The following is a 13287-nucleotide window of genomic DNA, read 5'->3' on the forward strand; positions in this document are numbered from 1 at the left end:
TTAGTCTCTATAGTTATAAATATTAGAATTAGTATGTACCAATACAACTTTTAAAAAGAACGTAAGCTTTCTTTTCGCAAATAAGTTGATAAGTATTTTTTATAATAATATTATGATTACGAAAGTGAAACCTCTAAGAGTACATCGATGAAGATCGAACACACACGAAAAAGAACATAAGATTAACCTGAATGATAATACAGGGTGACAAAAACAAGTGAAACAACATCTGTAACACGAGGTTGAATCAAAACTTGGAACATATACACAAAAGGGCAATGCTTTAAGCAGTCACAGATGGAGCAGGAACGTTCTGAACACAAATTACATACTCGATTCAATACCAACAAATAAATAAGCTATAGGATCAAGGCCCTGTGGTCTTAAGACCAGTAACTCTAGTTCGTCGAGACATTTTGTAGGACAGAACTGCAATTTGCTGATTTGTACAAGTCTGATCGGATCGTATTGAGTTATGATAAACCAAATTGTACGATGACACACGTAATGTTGTCGGTACTCCCTCGTGCATAAGCTTCTTGAATGAGTTTTCTTGAAGCCATTTCTGCATCTTGGATGTGTTGCACTAATGATACAGCTTCCTGCAAAGCACAAAACAAAGATGAAACTTACAAAATATATAGTTTAACTTGAGCTTTCTGTGTGTAGATCCCTGTGACTCCACTAAGAACAATTTGCCATAAGAGGGGAGAATCAGCTGGAGGACCTCCTTTTTTAGCTTCAAACCTTCGAAGATTAATGTTTTCTAAAACAGTTTATGCATACGACAACTAATCACATGAAATAGCCATCATTTCTAGGAACATTAGGATTCAAAAGCTCGTTTAAATGTTGTACGACTTCAATAAAAGTCTACCAAAACTAGAAAATTATAGTAGCTAGTTATACCTTGTGACACCAACATTAGCATAACTCAATTAGTCTAGACATATGGAATTAGAGGTACGAATCCCCGAACCTCAGTGCTGCTGACCTCAAGCATGGAATTGCATAATAGCAAACTCAGCTAATACCCTCAAAGACTTCTCAAGGGATAAGTTAATGGAAATCTTATCACGTTGACTAATTTAGGGAATGATCATGGGTTTATAAGTAAAGGATACATCTCCATTAGTACGAGGTCTTTTGGGGAAGCTCAAAGCAAAGCCACGAGAGCTTAGGCTCAAAGTGGACAATATCATATCATTGTGGAGAATCGTTATTCCTAACAAATCTTATCCATTTTCAACTATCCTACGGGTTTTATTTTATTATTATTATTGTTTTTTTTTTTTGTAGTTTGTGCCGCCCTGCCCCCTTTTCAGGAGGTTGTGGGGTAGTTGATTTCTAAGATTATGACAAGGAAGACGGGTGCGTGACAGACTATATCAGTCTCTTCTTTTGGTCAATTGATCAATAATGGAGAAAGCCAAACGACTTGAATCCTTCCAATCCCAGACAAGTATTCCCAGATTTAAGATCACCAAATAGCATTATCACATATTCAAAGGTCAAACTAAGAACAAATCTTATAAATGAATAATCAATCTCTCTAATAGAACAAGACAGAGAAAGTCAAAGTAATCTAAAGAAACAATCACCTCATTTGATATGACATTCCAAAGTCCATCGCTTGCAATAATTATAAAGTCTACACTGGGGATTTCTTCTTCCTATTCAAATGAATGAAAATCAGTGTAAAGGGAGCAGGTAGAAATAGTGAAAGCAAAGTTCTATTCCAAATTTACAGAAGATATAGGAGCACAAGGAAAAGATAAATATTCAAAAAACAGAGCTATGGTTAACGTTTAACAGTTTTAAAGATTGGAATGATAGATCATTAACACTTAAACATATCGTGTCCTCAAATATGGTTACCCATCTATATGATCATTAACACCGACATGCAACGTCAGCTAGTCTGAAACTATACAAGCTGCAGCCACACAAGATTTTGAAACAATGACCGCTTGGTTAATTTAAGGGTCATAGCATTTGCAAAATGCTCAGGATAAAGTTTCATTTACATTCGATGAACATATGTAAATTCAAAATCAAAATAAAGAACAGAGTCGAATTGTACCGATGAGTCTCTTGTGCTTGACTGAATAAATGTATACTACGAGTTCATATAATAAAAGATAGCTTCCCCAACCTTAATTTCGGGATCAGCAACAACGTATCGTTTGAGTAGCTTATCTCCAAAGGCACGTGAAACTGCTAGAATACCACCAACCCTCCAAGTTCCTGGATTAAGTTAAGCAACAAATTAAAAGTTTCAATTCAAACTTTCATGATGAGTATGTTTCAACTAGTTGTTAAAGTTTGTTATGGAAATAATAATGGTGGATAAAGATGGAATTACGTCCTTATGGTTTGAAACTATAGGGAACAAATTTGCAATTTAACCATGATAATGTTAGGATTCACATTTAATACTGGCTACAAATGAAAGCAAAAAAAAAAATCTCCAAAACAAGCTCCTAGATGCAGATAAAGTGTAGATCTTATTTTACCAGCCCAAAGAATGAAACCTCCAGCATCTTCAATCCTTCGCCGTTCATCTGATCGATCAGGCTTGTGATCAATAGAGAGGGGAATAGCTGCAACAAATAAGAAATGTTTCTGCATCTTAATAGCCCAAGAAATTGCAACATATCCTTTGATTCCAACAAATCTTCATTTTAAATACTTCCTACTATTGACAGAAAAAAGAATAAGCAACCTGAACCAGCTCTAGACGCGACTACTCTCGAATCCCCAACATTAGCAACAAGGAGACGATCCCCTAACAGGACAGCAGTTGATGCAGTTGACCCGGCATCTTTCTGCTGACCTCTCTCTTCATTAATATAGTCTGCATCCGTCTGTCTAAAAACCTCAGCTGCAAAATAAGTATTTTCTTAGTTTATGCTCCACTAGCAAGGCAAAAAGAAAATATGAAATCATAGACACAAATTATAACTTCTTACTAATAGCTGTCTTTGTGTCTTTGATAAAGTCTGGATGGCTACTTAGGTTCTTGAAAAGATTGCGCTTAAGATATTCAGCTGTTCTGGAACCTCCATGACCTACATCACAGTGTCTATTAAACTGGAGAAAAGAACGAGCGTCCATGCTTCACACTGGACAACTTGGGACTCTTATAAGGAGAGTTCTTAAATGAAGTGCATCAAGTTAAATGCTGTAAAATGATGACTTAGATATAGAAACAATTTTTAGAAGAACCCAGATGTAAATCAATCCTCTGACTCAATCTGGCAAGTAAACGATATAGAATTGCAAAGAAATACTAGGTCTTACCATCAAAAACACCAAAAAAAGCGACCATCTGCCCATCGACTTCAGAAATTCTAGTTTCGTAGAAGTCCTCCATTGATGCCCTTTTACCCTTGAAACTAGAATAGCCATAGCTAAACTTTCCAGTATGATTTCCATGGAGAAAACTGAGAGTACAGAAGAGAATATGATTGGATGTGCAAGTTTCACCGCTTCCAAAACTTCACATTGTAATAAAATTACCAAAAGAACAAAAAATTATTTTAGCCAAATGTCTCTTTTATGCTTATTATTTCCTTCAGATCACGGAAACCATGAGATTCATGGGAGCTAGATTTCAATTCTGCACAGAAATACAATTACTGAATCGGATATTGAACGTCTAGATTCGCCTCGCAACCAAACCATCAAAAGCATAGAACTAAAGAAGATTAAAGAAGCTAAATGATGAATGGCTGAAAATTCCATTCAGAAGGGCAACTCAAAATCACATCCAAGAGATGATGGGCCCTTTGACCACCTTTAAGAACTCTGCCATTGCACATTGATTGCTTCAAGTTTCAAAAAAAAAAAAAAAAAAGTGTCCAATGGAATCATATTGCGAAAGCAGGAAGTTAAACCAAAAACTCAGGTCCACCATCCATGCAATGGCAGGTAATCTGGACCACTCTTAACAGCAAAGTCTAGTACAAAAAGAACAGGTCAAATAAAAAATCCATTAGTTTCTTCATTTCAACGCTCATTTACTGAAGCCAAAGGAACAATCCGCCTAGATATATACATCTCCCTCTACAAACAAGGAAAATTCCAAAAATGAATATAAAAATCTGTGACTCGGTGTCTGCATCCAGATAAGGAATATCACGAGAATCATCAATACAATACAACCAGTAAGAAGCTTGAATAGACCATCCAACGGTCCAACACCATAAACGATCCTTTAATAGGAAGTAGATCAAAAAACAAGGGCGGGAGAAGGAAGGAAAAAAGAAAATCACAATCGAGAGATTAACAGCAGAAAACACCATTGAATTTATGCATGCAAGATGAGAAGTCATGGCAGTGAATAAGAAAAAAAAAAAAATCAAAGACCTGATACCGCCGCCACTGAATAGAACGTTAGAATCCCTCGAGAACATTATAATTTCTGAAACTACCGGCGGCGATGGAGAGGAAGATGGTTCAAGCGGTTGTAGAGTGGTCTCTTGATCGGCATCCCCAAGCGGGGGAGAAGAGGGAGAGGGTAGAGGAAACAGAGTTTCCTCCGTGGAAGAGTTGGACTTTGTAACAGCGGCGGCGGCGGCGGCGGTAAACGGCGGCGCTGATGCTCCTACGGCTAGACGAAAGCAAAGAAAGAGAAATAGTCGATTTAGTTTAGTTGGGTAACGAAGTTTAGGCGGAAGCTGCCCAATAACACCGTGGATATTTCTTATTTGGAAGTCTTTTCCTAATAAAACCAGAAAATTAGTTTCTTAATTAATAAAAATACTATTCATTTTTACATTTTATTTTTTATAAAATAATTTTAATTTTATAATTTTGAGTTTTGCGCCCAGTGCGAGGGTCATGTTTATCTAAGACGTGTTGCCTATAGCTGCATGTCAAATATCTCGGTCATGTTCGTCCATGATCGCATGTCAATTCTAAACCCCTTTTACATACTTTCATTTTAAATAGGTCTTTACTATTTCATGTTATGTTAACACGGGGTGTATGATCAGTCACTAAAATCATGCCTACACTCACTAAAATGCTCTCAAATGTACTATAGGAAGTTGTGACTAGTCGTCAATTCTTTCTAGCTTGATTTATATGATATTTTAAGCTATGATGTACTTTCTTAACCTTACTTTCTTCCATTGTTTTCAAATGTATTTCTTCACTCACGTTTACTAAAATATTTCTCACAAATGTGACCCAAGTTTCGAGCATACGCCAACATTGTCCACAAATTCTAAATTTCTCAAGGCTAATTTGTTCGCTGGGTTAGAATAAGTGTTGCACAATCGTTGTTTCGTTGTCGTAAGAGTGCAATTGTGACATCGAGCGTGCTTCGTTGGGTGATTTTGGTCCAACTCAATTTGCCGGATTTGTACACTTTTGCACTCGCTAGAGCTCTGCAGTTGGCGTAACCAGCTCCGTTCACCACCACCACCACAACGATACGACCAAAGTTCAGTGTTTTTATGTGTGATGTCTCACATTGGTTGAGGAGGAGAACAAACCACCGTTTGTAAAGGGTGTGGAAACCTTCTCCTAGCAGACGCGTTTTAAAGCCTTGAGGGGAAGCCCGAAAGGGAAAGCCCAAATACGACAATATCTACTAGCGGTGGATCTGGATTGTTACATTATGATATAAATTTTCATCCAACAACAACCATTGATGGGGCAGTGGCCACTATTGTCTACAATTTGCTCGAACAAATTAAGGTTTACCTTTAATACCGTATCAAATTAGTTTGAATGATTTTCTAAATAAAACAAAAACATTTTAAAGTACTTAGGTAACAATTCAAGTCCACCGCTAGTAGATATTATCCTCTCTCGGATTTTTCACTTTTGGGTTTTCTCTCACGGTTTTAAAATGTGCTTGGCATACCGCCCAGTGTTTGACTCTAATACCATTTGTAACAAAATATATCAGAGGCAGATAAGACACAAGATAGTATGCCAGCAAGACATTAGGTTCCATGCGTATAGAAACTTCTCTCTAACAAACATATTTTAAAACCGTGAAACTAACGGCAATACGTAACAGGCTAAAACAAACAATATCTAAATTATAAAGGTAGGTTAGAAATAGTACCGACAGCCTCCAAATGCTTAAATGACGATGTTTGATAAAGAAAAAAACAAACTTTATGAACTCGGGTTGAGGAATAAAAGAGCTGTTAGTTGTGTTCTTGATTAGGTAAGTGACAAAATTTACCAAAAAAAAAAAAAAAAAAAAAAAAAACTAAATTAATAAAAATATTTAAAAGAACATAGCCCTTTACCTTTTAAAAAATTATTACTATTAATATATGGACGAAAATTGTCTATGGACACCTCATAAATTATTTCACAATTAAACGAAATCAAAAATGAAAATGTTATCAAACAGAGTTTTATAATTATTAACAAAGTGGGTTTGAATTTTAGGGTTTTGAGAAACGGAAGAAGAATAAATTTACGAATTAATTATTAAGGTCGGAAGATTTTCTTAACCTAAATCAAATAATTTTCGAACTTATTGCATTAAATCTATATATTTAAAAGACTTTCATATATGAAATCAATAAGATATTACAATTAAATGGAGAAATTAAAATCTTGGGAGTTGGAGGGTTTTTGGGTAAAAGAAAAAAAAAAAAAACACGACAGGATATACAAGAAAAATGTTGGAAGTTTAGATGTCGTTTTTTCACCACTTGTTTGGTTTTTGGTTATTGAAATTATGACGATAAAGAATAAATTAATCAAACAAAACCCTAAAAAGTCATCCACGACACGAGACTTTTAACAATCAAAGCTTATCGGTTAAATATCCACGTCTCTTTCGATGTGGAATTTTCAATAGCAATAACCCATCTCGAGCGTATGAATATAATAACAATTAATCGAGGACTTAGATTATACTATTATCGAAATATATGTCGGAGATTTATTGATCTGGTCGTACTACTCTCGAGTAAAGGAGTTAGCTTGAATAGATGAAGTTTGTTATAAGTTTCTTGCAACCATATTGATGGGCTGTCTCTAAATCTACTAATATCGATATCGACACTTTATACTAATGTCATATCTCTCAACCATCGAACCTAGAAGCTTCTATTACCTAATTTTATTACATCGAGAGTATTAAGATTAAATCACCGATCAACCTGACATTACAATGGTTTAAACTCGAGATCTCGTGCTCTAATATCATGTTAGATTATTAAATCATCAACCGAAAATCTCACTTTATGGGTCATGTTTGTGAGTATATACGTATATACTCTCGTTAGATCATTATATATGCATTAAAATTGATCATTAGAGATAACGAAAGGAGGGTTTAATAAATTTGTCAAAGATACAACTACGTTTAATAATTTTTACAGAGGAAGATCAAATTATGTAATAAGTAATTTGTTAGAAGAAATATATTTGATCTATGAAGAAACTCCGACTCCGAGGAAATCTATGAAAGGAACATCCTTGTCTGTAAGAGATTCATCTTCTTGTCGTTCTTGATCGTGAAGAAGACGATGATGACAATGACGATGACGATCAGTGTTGGCGATGAAGTTCACAAATGCTAATTCTCTCTTGATCACTTCACTATTGCTACCAAACTCATAAACCCCAAAGGGAATATTATGATTTGGATAGCAAACTCGAGCTGATGAGGGAGTTCTTAACTTATGATAAGTATCATGAAGAATGGGAATGTTATTATCGATTGAACCTTTCAAGTAGTGTCTGAAATTCCAGACCGTTCCATCTTTGTGGGAGTTTTGGAGTTCGAGGAAACTATTGTTGTTGTCGTTGATGTTGTAAGTACCTAAAGATTCTGTTTGGTTCCCGGGAAAGTTAGAAGCTGAAAATTCCTGGAAAGTTCTCTTGCTCCCACAAAGCTTGGATCGTTCTCTTTGTTTTCTAGCCATTATAACATGCCAATGATTCTTCACAGCATTATCCGTCCGACCAGGAAACAATCTAGCTATAAGTGACCATTTGTTTCCATGTATTTGATGAGCCGCCAAAAGTCTTTCCTCTTCTTCTTCACTAAACGGCTTTCTAATAATTCTAGGATCGAGTTGATTAAACCATCTCAATCTACAGCTCTTTCCTAACAAAAATCCAAACAAAAAGTCTATTAAATTAACATCAATACCGAACACGCAAAAACCCCATCAAAATTCATTGATCTTCAAATGAAATCGAGATAAGCAAATTCAAAATTGAACCCTTTTCAAAATAAAACCTTTACGTTACACTAATTATCATCTCAAAGTTCATAGATCGTTCTCTCGCTCTAAAACATCAGATGACTTCAATCGTTCGTTTCAATCACTACAAACGCAAATGAATTCATGATCGGTCGAAAGATTCGAGAAAAGAACCGAAACCCACCAAAGTTTTTGCAACTTGAATTGAGAATCAAAAAAACAAATCAAAGATATGAGATGATGAGATGATGAGATGATAATTAAGTACCTGATCTGCCTTGAAGTTTTTGAGCAATGGAGTTCCAATTCTGGGCACCATATTTGTCAACCAATTGACGAAGCTTTTCATCTTCAGCAGGCCTCCAATGGCCTCTTGAACAAGAAGACTTATACTCATAATCAACATGATGATCCAGGCCAGAGTCCTTCATCATCATCATCATCAAAGATCTTAGAACCCTAGCTAATGGAGGAGAATATAAAACACATATAAGAAATTAATAGCAACACACAGTATTAAAGCAAAGTGGGGTTGGTTTAAGACACGGCTGTGGATAGCCAGTCACTTTTGTTGCTTTCACACGACATTCTTTTATATACCTTTATATATTTATATTTATAATCATAATTTCGTCTCAAAAACTTCAAAATTCGTCCCAATATATCTCTCTCACCCCTCTCTACAATGGTATGTTGGATGATGAAAGTCCCACCACACCTCGTACCTGTTAGATGATGAAAGTCCCACGTCGGCTAATTTAGGGAATGATCGGGAAGCCCAAAGCTAATGCTCAAAGTGGACACTCTCCATTGGTATGAGGCCTTTCGGGGAAGCCCAAAGCAATATCATACCATTGTAGAGAGTTGTGTTCGTCCAACAATACCAATTAAGATAGTATTCCTTGATTATTCCCTAAATTAGCGGATGTGGGACTTTCATCCAACAACGATAATTGTTCGATATAAATTCAAAAATCTAGACTTTTCCAAATACCCATAAGATACGTACTTCAAACTAAGAGGAAAGCTTTCGGTTTTTAACTTAAAACGAAATCTCTCCTAGTGCAATGACTTGGATACGTACTTTAGATATTTACCTTTTTTTTCAACCACATATCACAGTGTATAAATTGAACTTTGGATTATAATTCGTCATGTTGCTTGTTATTATAAGATCTCACATCATCGTCCTAGCATACACGTTTTAAAATCGTGAGGTTGACACCGATACGTAACGAACGAATACAAATAATATTTACTAATAGTGGGTTTCGGCTGTTACAGTTATTATTATTATTATTATTATTTTCATGCATGCGACTAAAATATGTGTCGCGATTTAATGTTTGTTGGTTGGAGGAATATGAATTTATATGGTTTAGGGTTGATATATTTTTGGTATGTCCATTAATAAAGCTCTTGGAGTCATCATGGCGCAGTTGTTTTTGACTATGTAGGCAGGTGCACACTTAAAATGGAGGCAATCTTTATTGAAACTTCAAATTACACCATCACCTTATTATTAATAATAATAATTATTATTATTATATTGTTAAATCATGACGACATTTCAGCTTAAAATTAAAATTAACGACCTTAGTTTAATATGAAATATATATATATACACGAACTAAAACAGATCAAAGCATGAAAAAACGTTGAGCCATCAAACATAAGAGAGTAGGAAAACGAGGGTTGAAACTCAAAGTTCCTTGGTCAGGCTCGACCGAGACCAACCCTTTCCCTGATCTCATGGGTTCATGCCCGTCTTCTAATCTGATTCTCGAAAATAAGAGAGTCATATATAAATATTCGTCGAAGAAGGTAAATTTCTCGTGTGAAAAAAAATTATCTTGCAGGTAGCATTTTTCGTATATAATTTCATTGTTTAATTAACTAATGTCTAAGTGGTTTGCCAAATTATCGTTGACACTCTCAAAACGTCTCGAAACATAGTAAAACCATTATTTTTAGTTTATCTCTTAAGTTCAACGAACGTTATTAAATAATTTATTTCATTAGTAATTTGTCAAAACTTATAAACTTCTTCCTTCCAACAAGCTAAAGAAACAAATATTGAAAGTGAAGTGTTTTTTACGTTTACACCGTGTTCTCTCATAGACTAATAAATAATTAAACTCGAATAATCCTACGTCTTCGGTAGGTCAAGAACGGACCCTAGTAAATAGATACGTAGCAAATTAAATAAACATGAACTAACGTATAAGCTTCAGTATCGTTCGTTTATACGATTATACGACCAATTTTCCGACCTTCAAAATATCTAAAAACGAGTAAATAACGTTGTAGTAATTACGTAGACGTCGAAGGATCGAGATAATATATATATATATATATATATATATATATATATATATATATATATATATATATATATAAATAAGATGTGAAATGAATTGTAAGAAAGCACAGCTATAGGACTTGTTCTTATATGTTGACGTGTTATCCGACAAATGGCTGAAGTAACCCATAAGAATTAATTACTTATGTATTTAAATTTGCTTTTTTTATTTTATTTTTTATTTTTTTTTTTCTGTTAGGAGTAAGCAACATTACAACTATTAATTAATTCAAAAAATAAACGAAATTATAATAAAGTTTCTTATTTAAATTTTAAAATAGTTTATTCGATTTATATATTATATGGTCAAGATGAACATAGCTCAACTGATAGTTCACAAATATTCATTCTTTTATGGTCGTAGATTTGAATTGTCACACTACGAGTTTGTTGATATATATATATATATATATATATACACACACAAACATAAACACGTCAGATAAAGTGGTTGGTTAGTATTGTCTGGTTGATTACGATATATATTGTCAAATAAAATGTGTAAAGATTTGAATTGTTCTAATCTCGTGTTTTATTGAACGTTCGTTAATAGGAGATTAGATATAGAAATTAAGTTAATTAATTTGTGTGGGAGATAGTGACAATGTAGCTACCCGGGAGGGTTTTGCTTTTAAAGAGATTTAAGTTGACATTATTTGGGTTGAGTCGGGTTGTGACAGTATCCATTTATGGCTTCCACAACAAAAGTCGTCATCCGACCAGTGGTCCTTTGCCTTTGCATAAAAAAAAAAAAATTATTATTTAAAAATACTCGGTAAGTAATTTCATATTATTATAATTGAAAAATTCACTCACATACATGTATCATGACTATTGGGACCTAAATTCATTATTGTCCTTGAATTCTACGTTCATTTTTAGATATGATTAGATGTATAGTACTTCTCTATGCATGGTTCATGCACGTGTATAAGAGTTCACTACACAGACTCGTTAATATACTTTCTAGACATGTATGAGCTATCGTACATTCATCCCGACTTAGATTTTAGGTATTCCAACCGTGAATGATGCTGGAAAAGGTTAGATATTTATACAACAACCTCAAATTAAAAGGTCCAACAGCTAAATCAAGAAACTTGTCAACGACCGACTAACTAACTAGGTATATATATATAAATGGTAATTATCTGTAAGGCGTAATATTTTTGCTAGTGTTACTCATAAGATGTCGTTTTTATCTCTACCTCCTGTTCTAATACTCTAGAAAACCCAATCAATGTCTCAATTCCCCAACGACTTGGTTTCTCAGAAAAGATCAATGCAACAACTTTATCAAGTTCAATCAGAGAGCGGAAAATTTATACATGTTTATTAAGAAAAAGACATTGATTCAGTGATTCGAGATCAGTGAGAAACTCAGTGTAATAGCCTAAGTTCACCACTAGTAGATATTGTCCAGTTTAACTCGTTACGTATAGTCGTCAGCCTCGCGATTTTAAAGCGTATTACTAGTGAGAGTTTTCCAGACACTTGTAATAAATGTTTCGTTTCCCGAGATATTTAATACTAGAGATTCACCCGAGAAAATATTGAGTGGAGCAAACAAAGAGTGCCTTTATATCCACAAATTTTACTAACAAGTGCCTTCATTTCACACCACAAACATTCCCAAAATATCCTCTCTTTTTTTTTCTTTTTTTTTTTTTAATTTCTCCAAATTTCTTAAAACCCTAATTTCAAACTTCCCAAAAAAAAAAAAAAAAGAATCGCTTCAAAACGAACATAACAGCTGCCCTGTTGCCCTAAAAGCTTTATCCATCACCAATGGCGCTCGACAACTGTATACAACTGAGCACCGCCGCCGCCATGTATGGCACCACTTCCATCCCCAAATCTCACCCATTCTCTTCCACTTTCCACCAAAAGCCAACTCTCTCCCTTCAACGCCTCAACAAATTCCCCACTTCCACGGCGCGATTCAAGTCCTTCTCTCCTTCCACCTCCGTCTCCACTTTCGGCAAATCCCGCTCCGTCACCTGTAAAGCTCGCGGCGCCGTTGACGACGGTTAGTCACCCGATCTAATCTTCTCGGTATAACAATTTTTGTTTTACACAATCAAACAATCTCGTTTCTCCGCCTTCTAGGGTTTAGAAATTCGACTCTGTTTTTCTCGTAAATTGCAGTGAAGGAGGTTACAGAGTCGAGCTGGAATGAGTTGGTGGTGGAGAGTGAAAAGACGGTGCTGGTGGAATTTTGGGCGCCGTGGTGTGGACCGTGCAAGATGATTGAGCCAGTGATTAGGGAATTGGCGCAGGATTATGCAGGGAAAATCGTGTGTTTGAAGCTCAATACAGACGCCAGCCCAAATGTAGCCTCGAAATATGGGATTAGAAGCATTCCCACAGTTCTGTTCTTCAAGAATGGACAGAAGAGAGAGGGCGTCATTGGGGCTGTACCCAAATCCACCTTGTCCGCCTCCATTGATAAGTATCTCGAGGTTTGAAGAATCCCATTCATTAGAGATGGTTTTCGAATCTTCTTCTTCCTCTTCTTCTTGTTGTTCATCTTGTATATGAATATCATCATCATGTTGTGTAAAAATTGGAAAACTCATAATCGTTTCATCAAGAATCTCTTCTTTAATTCTCTGTTTGAGTTTGTGAATTTGAAACTTTTGTGCCCATTTTTTTCATTCTTGGCGGAAATCTATTACCTGTTTATAGAATTGAGAAGAATTTGTGACCAAGTTCAAGTTTATATAAAGT

General features: G+C 35.1%; 3 protein-coding genes across 3 annotated transcripts; 1 reads left to right on the top strand and 2 right to left on the bottom strand.

Moving 5' to 3' along the window:
* Window positions 1-148: 148 nt before the first annotated feature.
* Window positions 149-4686, bottom strand: LOC111791069 (putative protein phosphatase 2C 11). Its single transcript, XM_023672272.2, has 8 exons — window positions 4372-4686; window positions 3304-3446; window positions 2973-3071; window positions 2726-2884; window positions 2517-2603; window positions 2156-2247; window positions 1602-1673; window positions 149-602 (listed from the first exon to the last, which is right to left on the bottom strand). The coding sequence occupies exons 1-8, from the start codon at window positions 4416-4418 to the stop codon at window positions 474-476; spliced, it is 828 nt and encodes a 275-aa protein (XP_023528040.1). The 5' UTR covers window positions 4419-4686; the 3' UTR covers window positions 149-473.
* A 2630-nt stretch (window positions 4687-7316) lies between these two features.
* LOC111781030 (transcription factor MYB52-like) lies at window positions 7317-8683 on the bottom strand. The gene is made up of 2 exons (XM_023661429.2): window positions 8464-8683; window positions 7317-8095 (listed from the first exon to the last, which is right to left on the bottom strand). Exons 1-2 carry the CDS (start codon window positions 8636-8638, stop codon window positions 7416-7418), a joined length of 855 nt encoding a protein of 284 aa, XP_023517197.1. The 5' UTR covers window positions 8639-8683; the 3' UTR covers window positions 7317-7415.
* A 3581-nt stretch (window positions 8684-12264) lies between these two features.
* LOC111788711 (uncharacterized) lies at window positions 12265-13165 on the top strand. The gene is made up of 2 exons (XM_023669164.2): window positions 12265-12586; window positions 12706-13165. The coding sequence occupies exons 1-2, from the start codon at window positions 12346-12348 to the stop codon at window positions 13023-13025; spliced, it is 561 nt and encodes a 186-aa protein (XP_023524932.2). The 5' UTR covers window positions 12265-12345; the 3' UTR covers window positions 13026-13165.
* The last annotated feature ends 122 nt before the right edge of the window (window positions 13166-13287 follow it).

This window comes from Cucurbita pepo, chromosome 1, assembly GCF_057944985.1.
Source record: "Cucurbita pepo subsp. pepo isolate OVF chromosome 1, ASM5794498v1, whole genome shotgun sequence".
Taxonomy (NCBI): domain Eukaryota; kingdom Viridiplantae; phylum Streptophyta; class Magnoliopsida; order Cucurbitales; family Cucurbitaceae; genus Cucurbita; species Cucurbita pepo.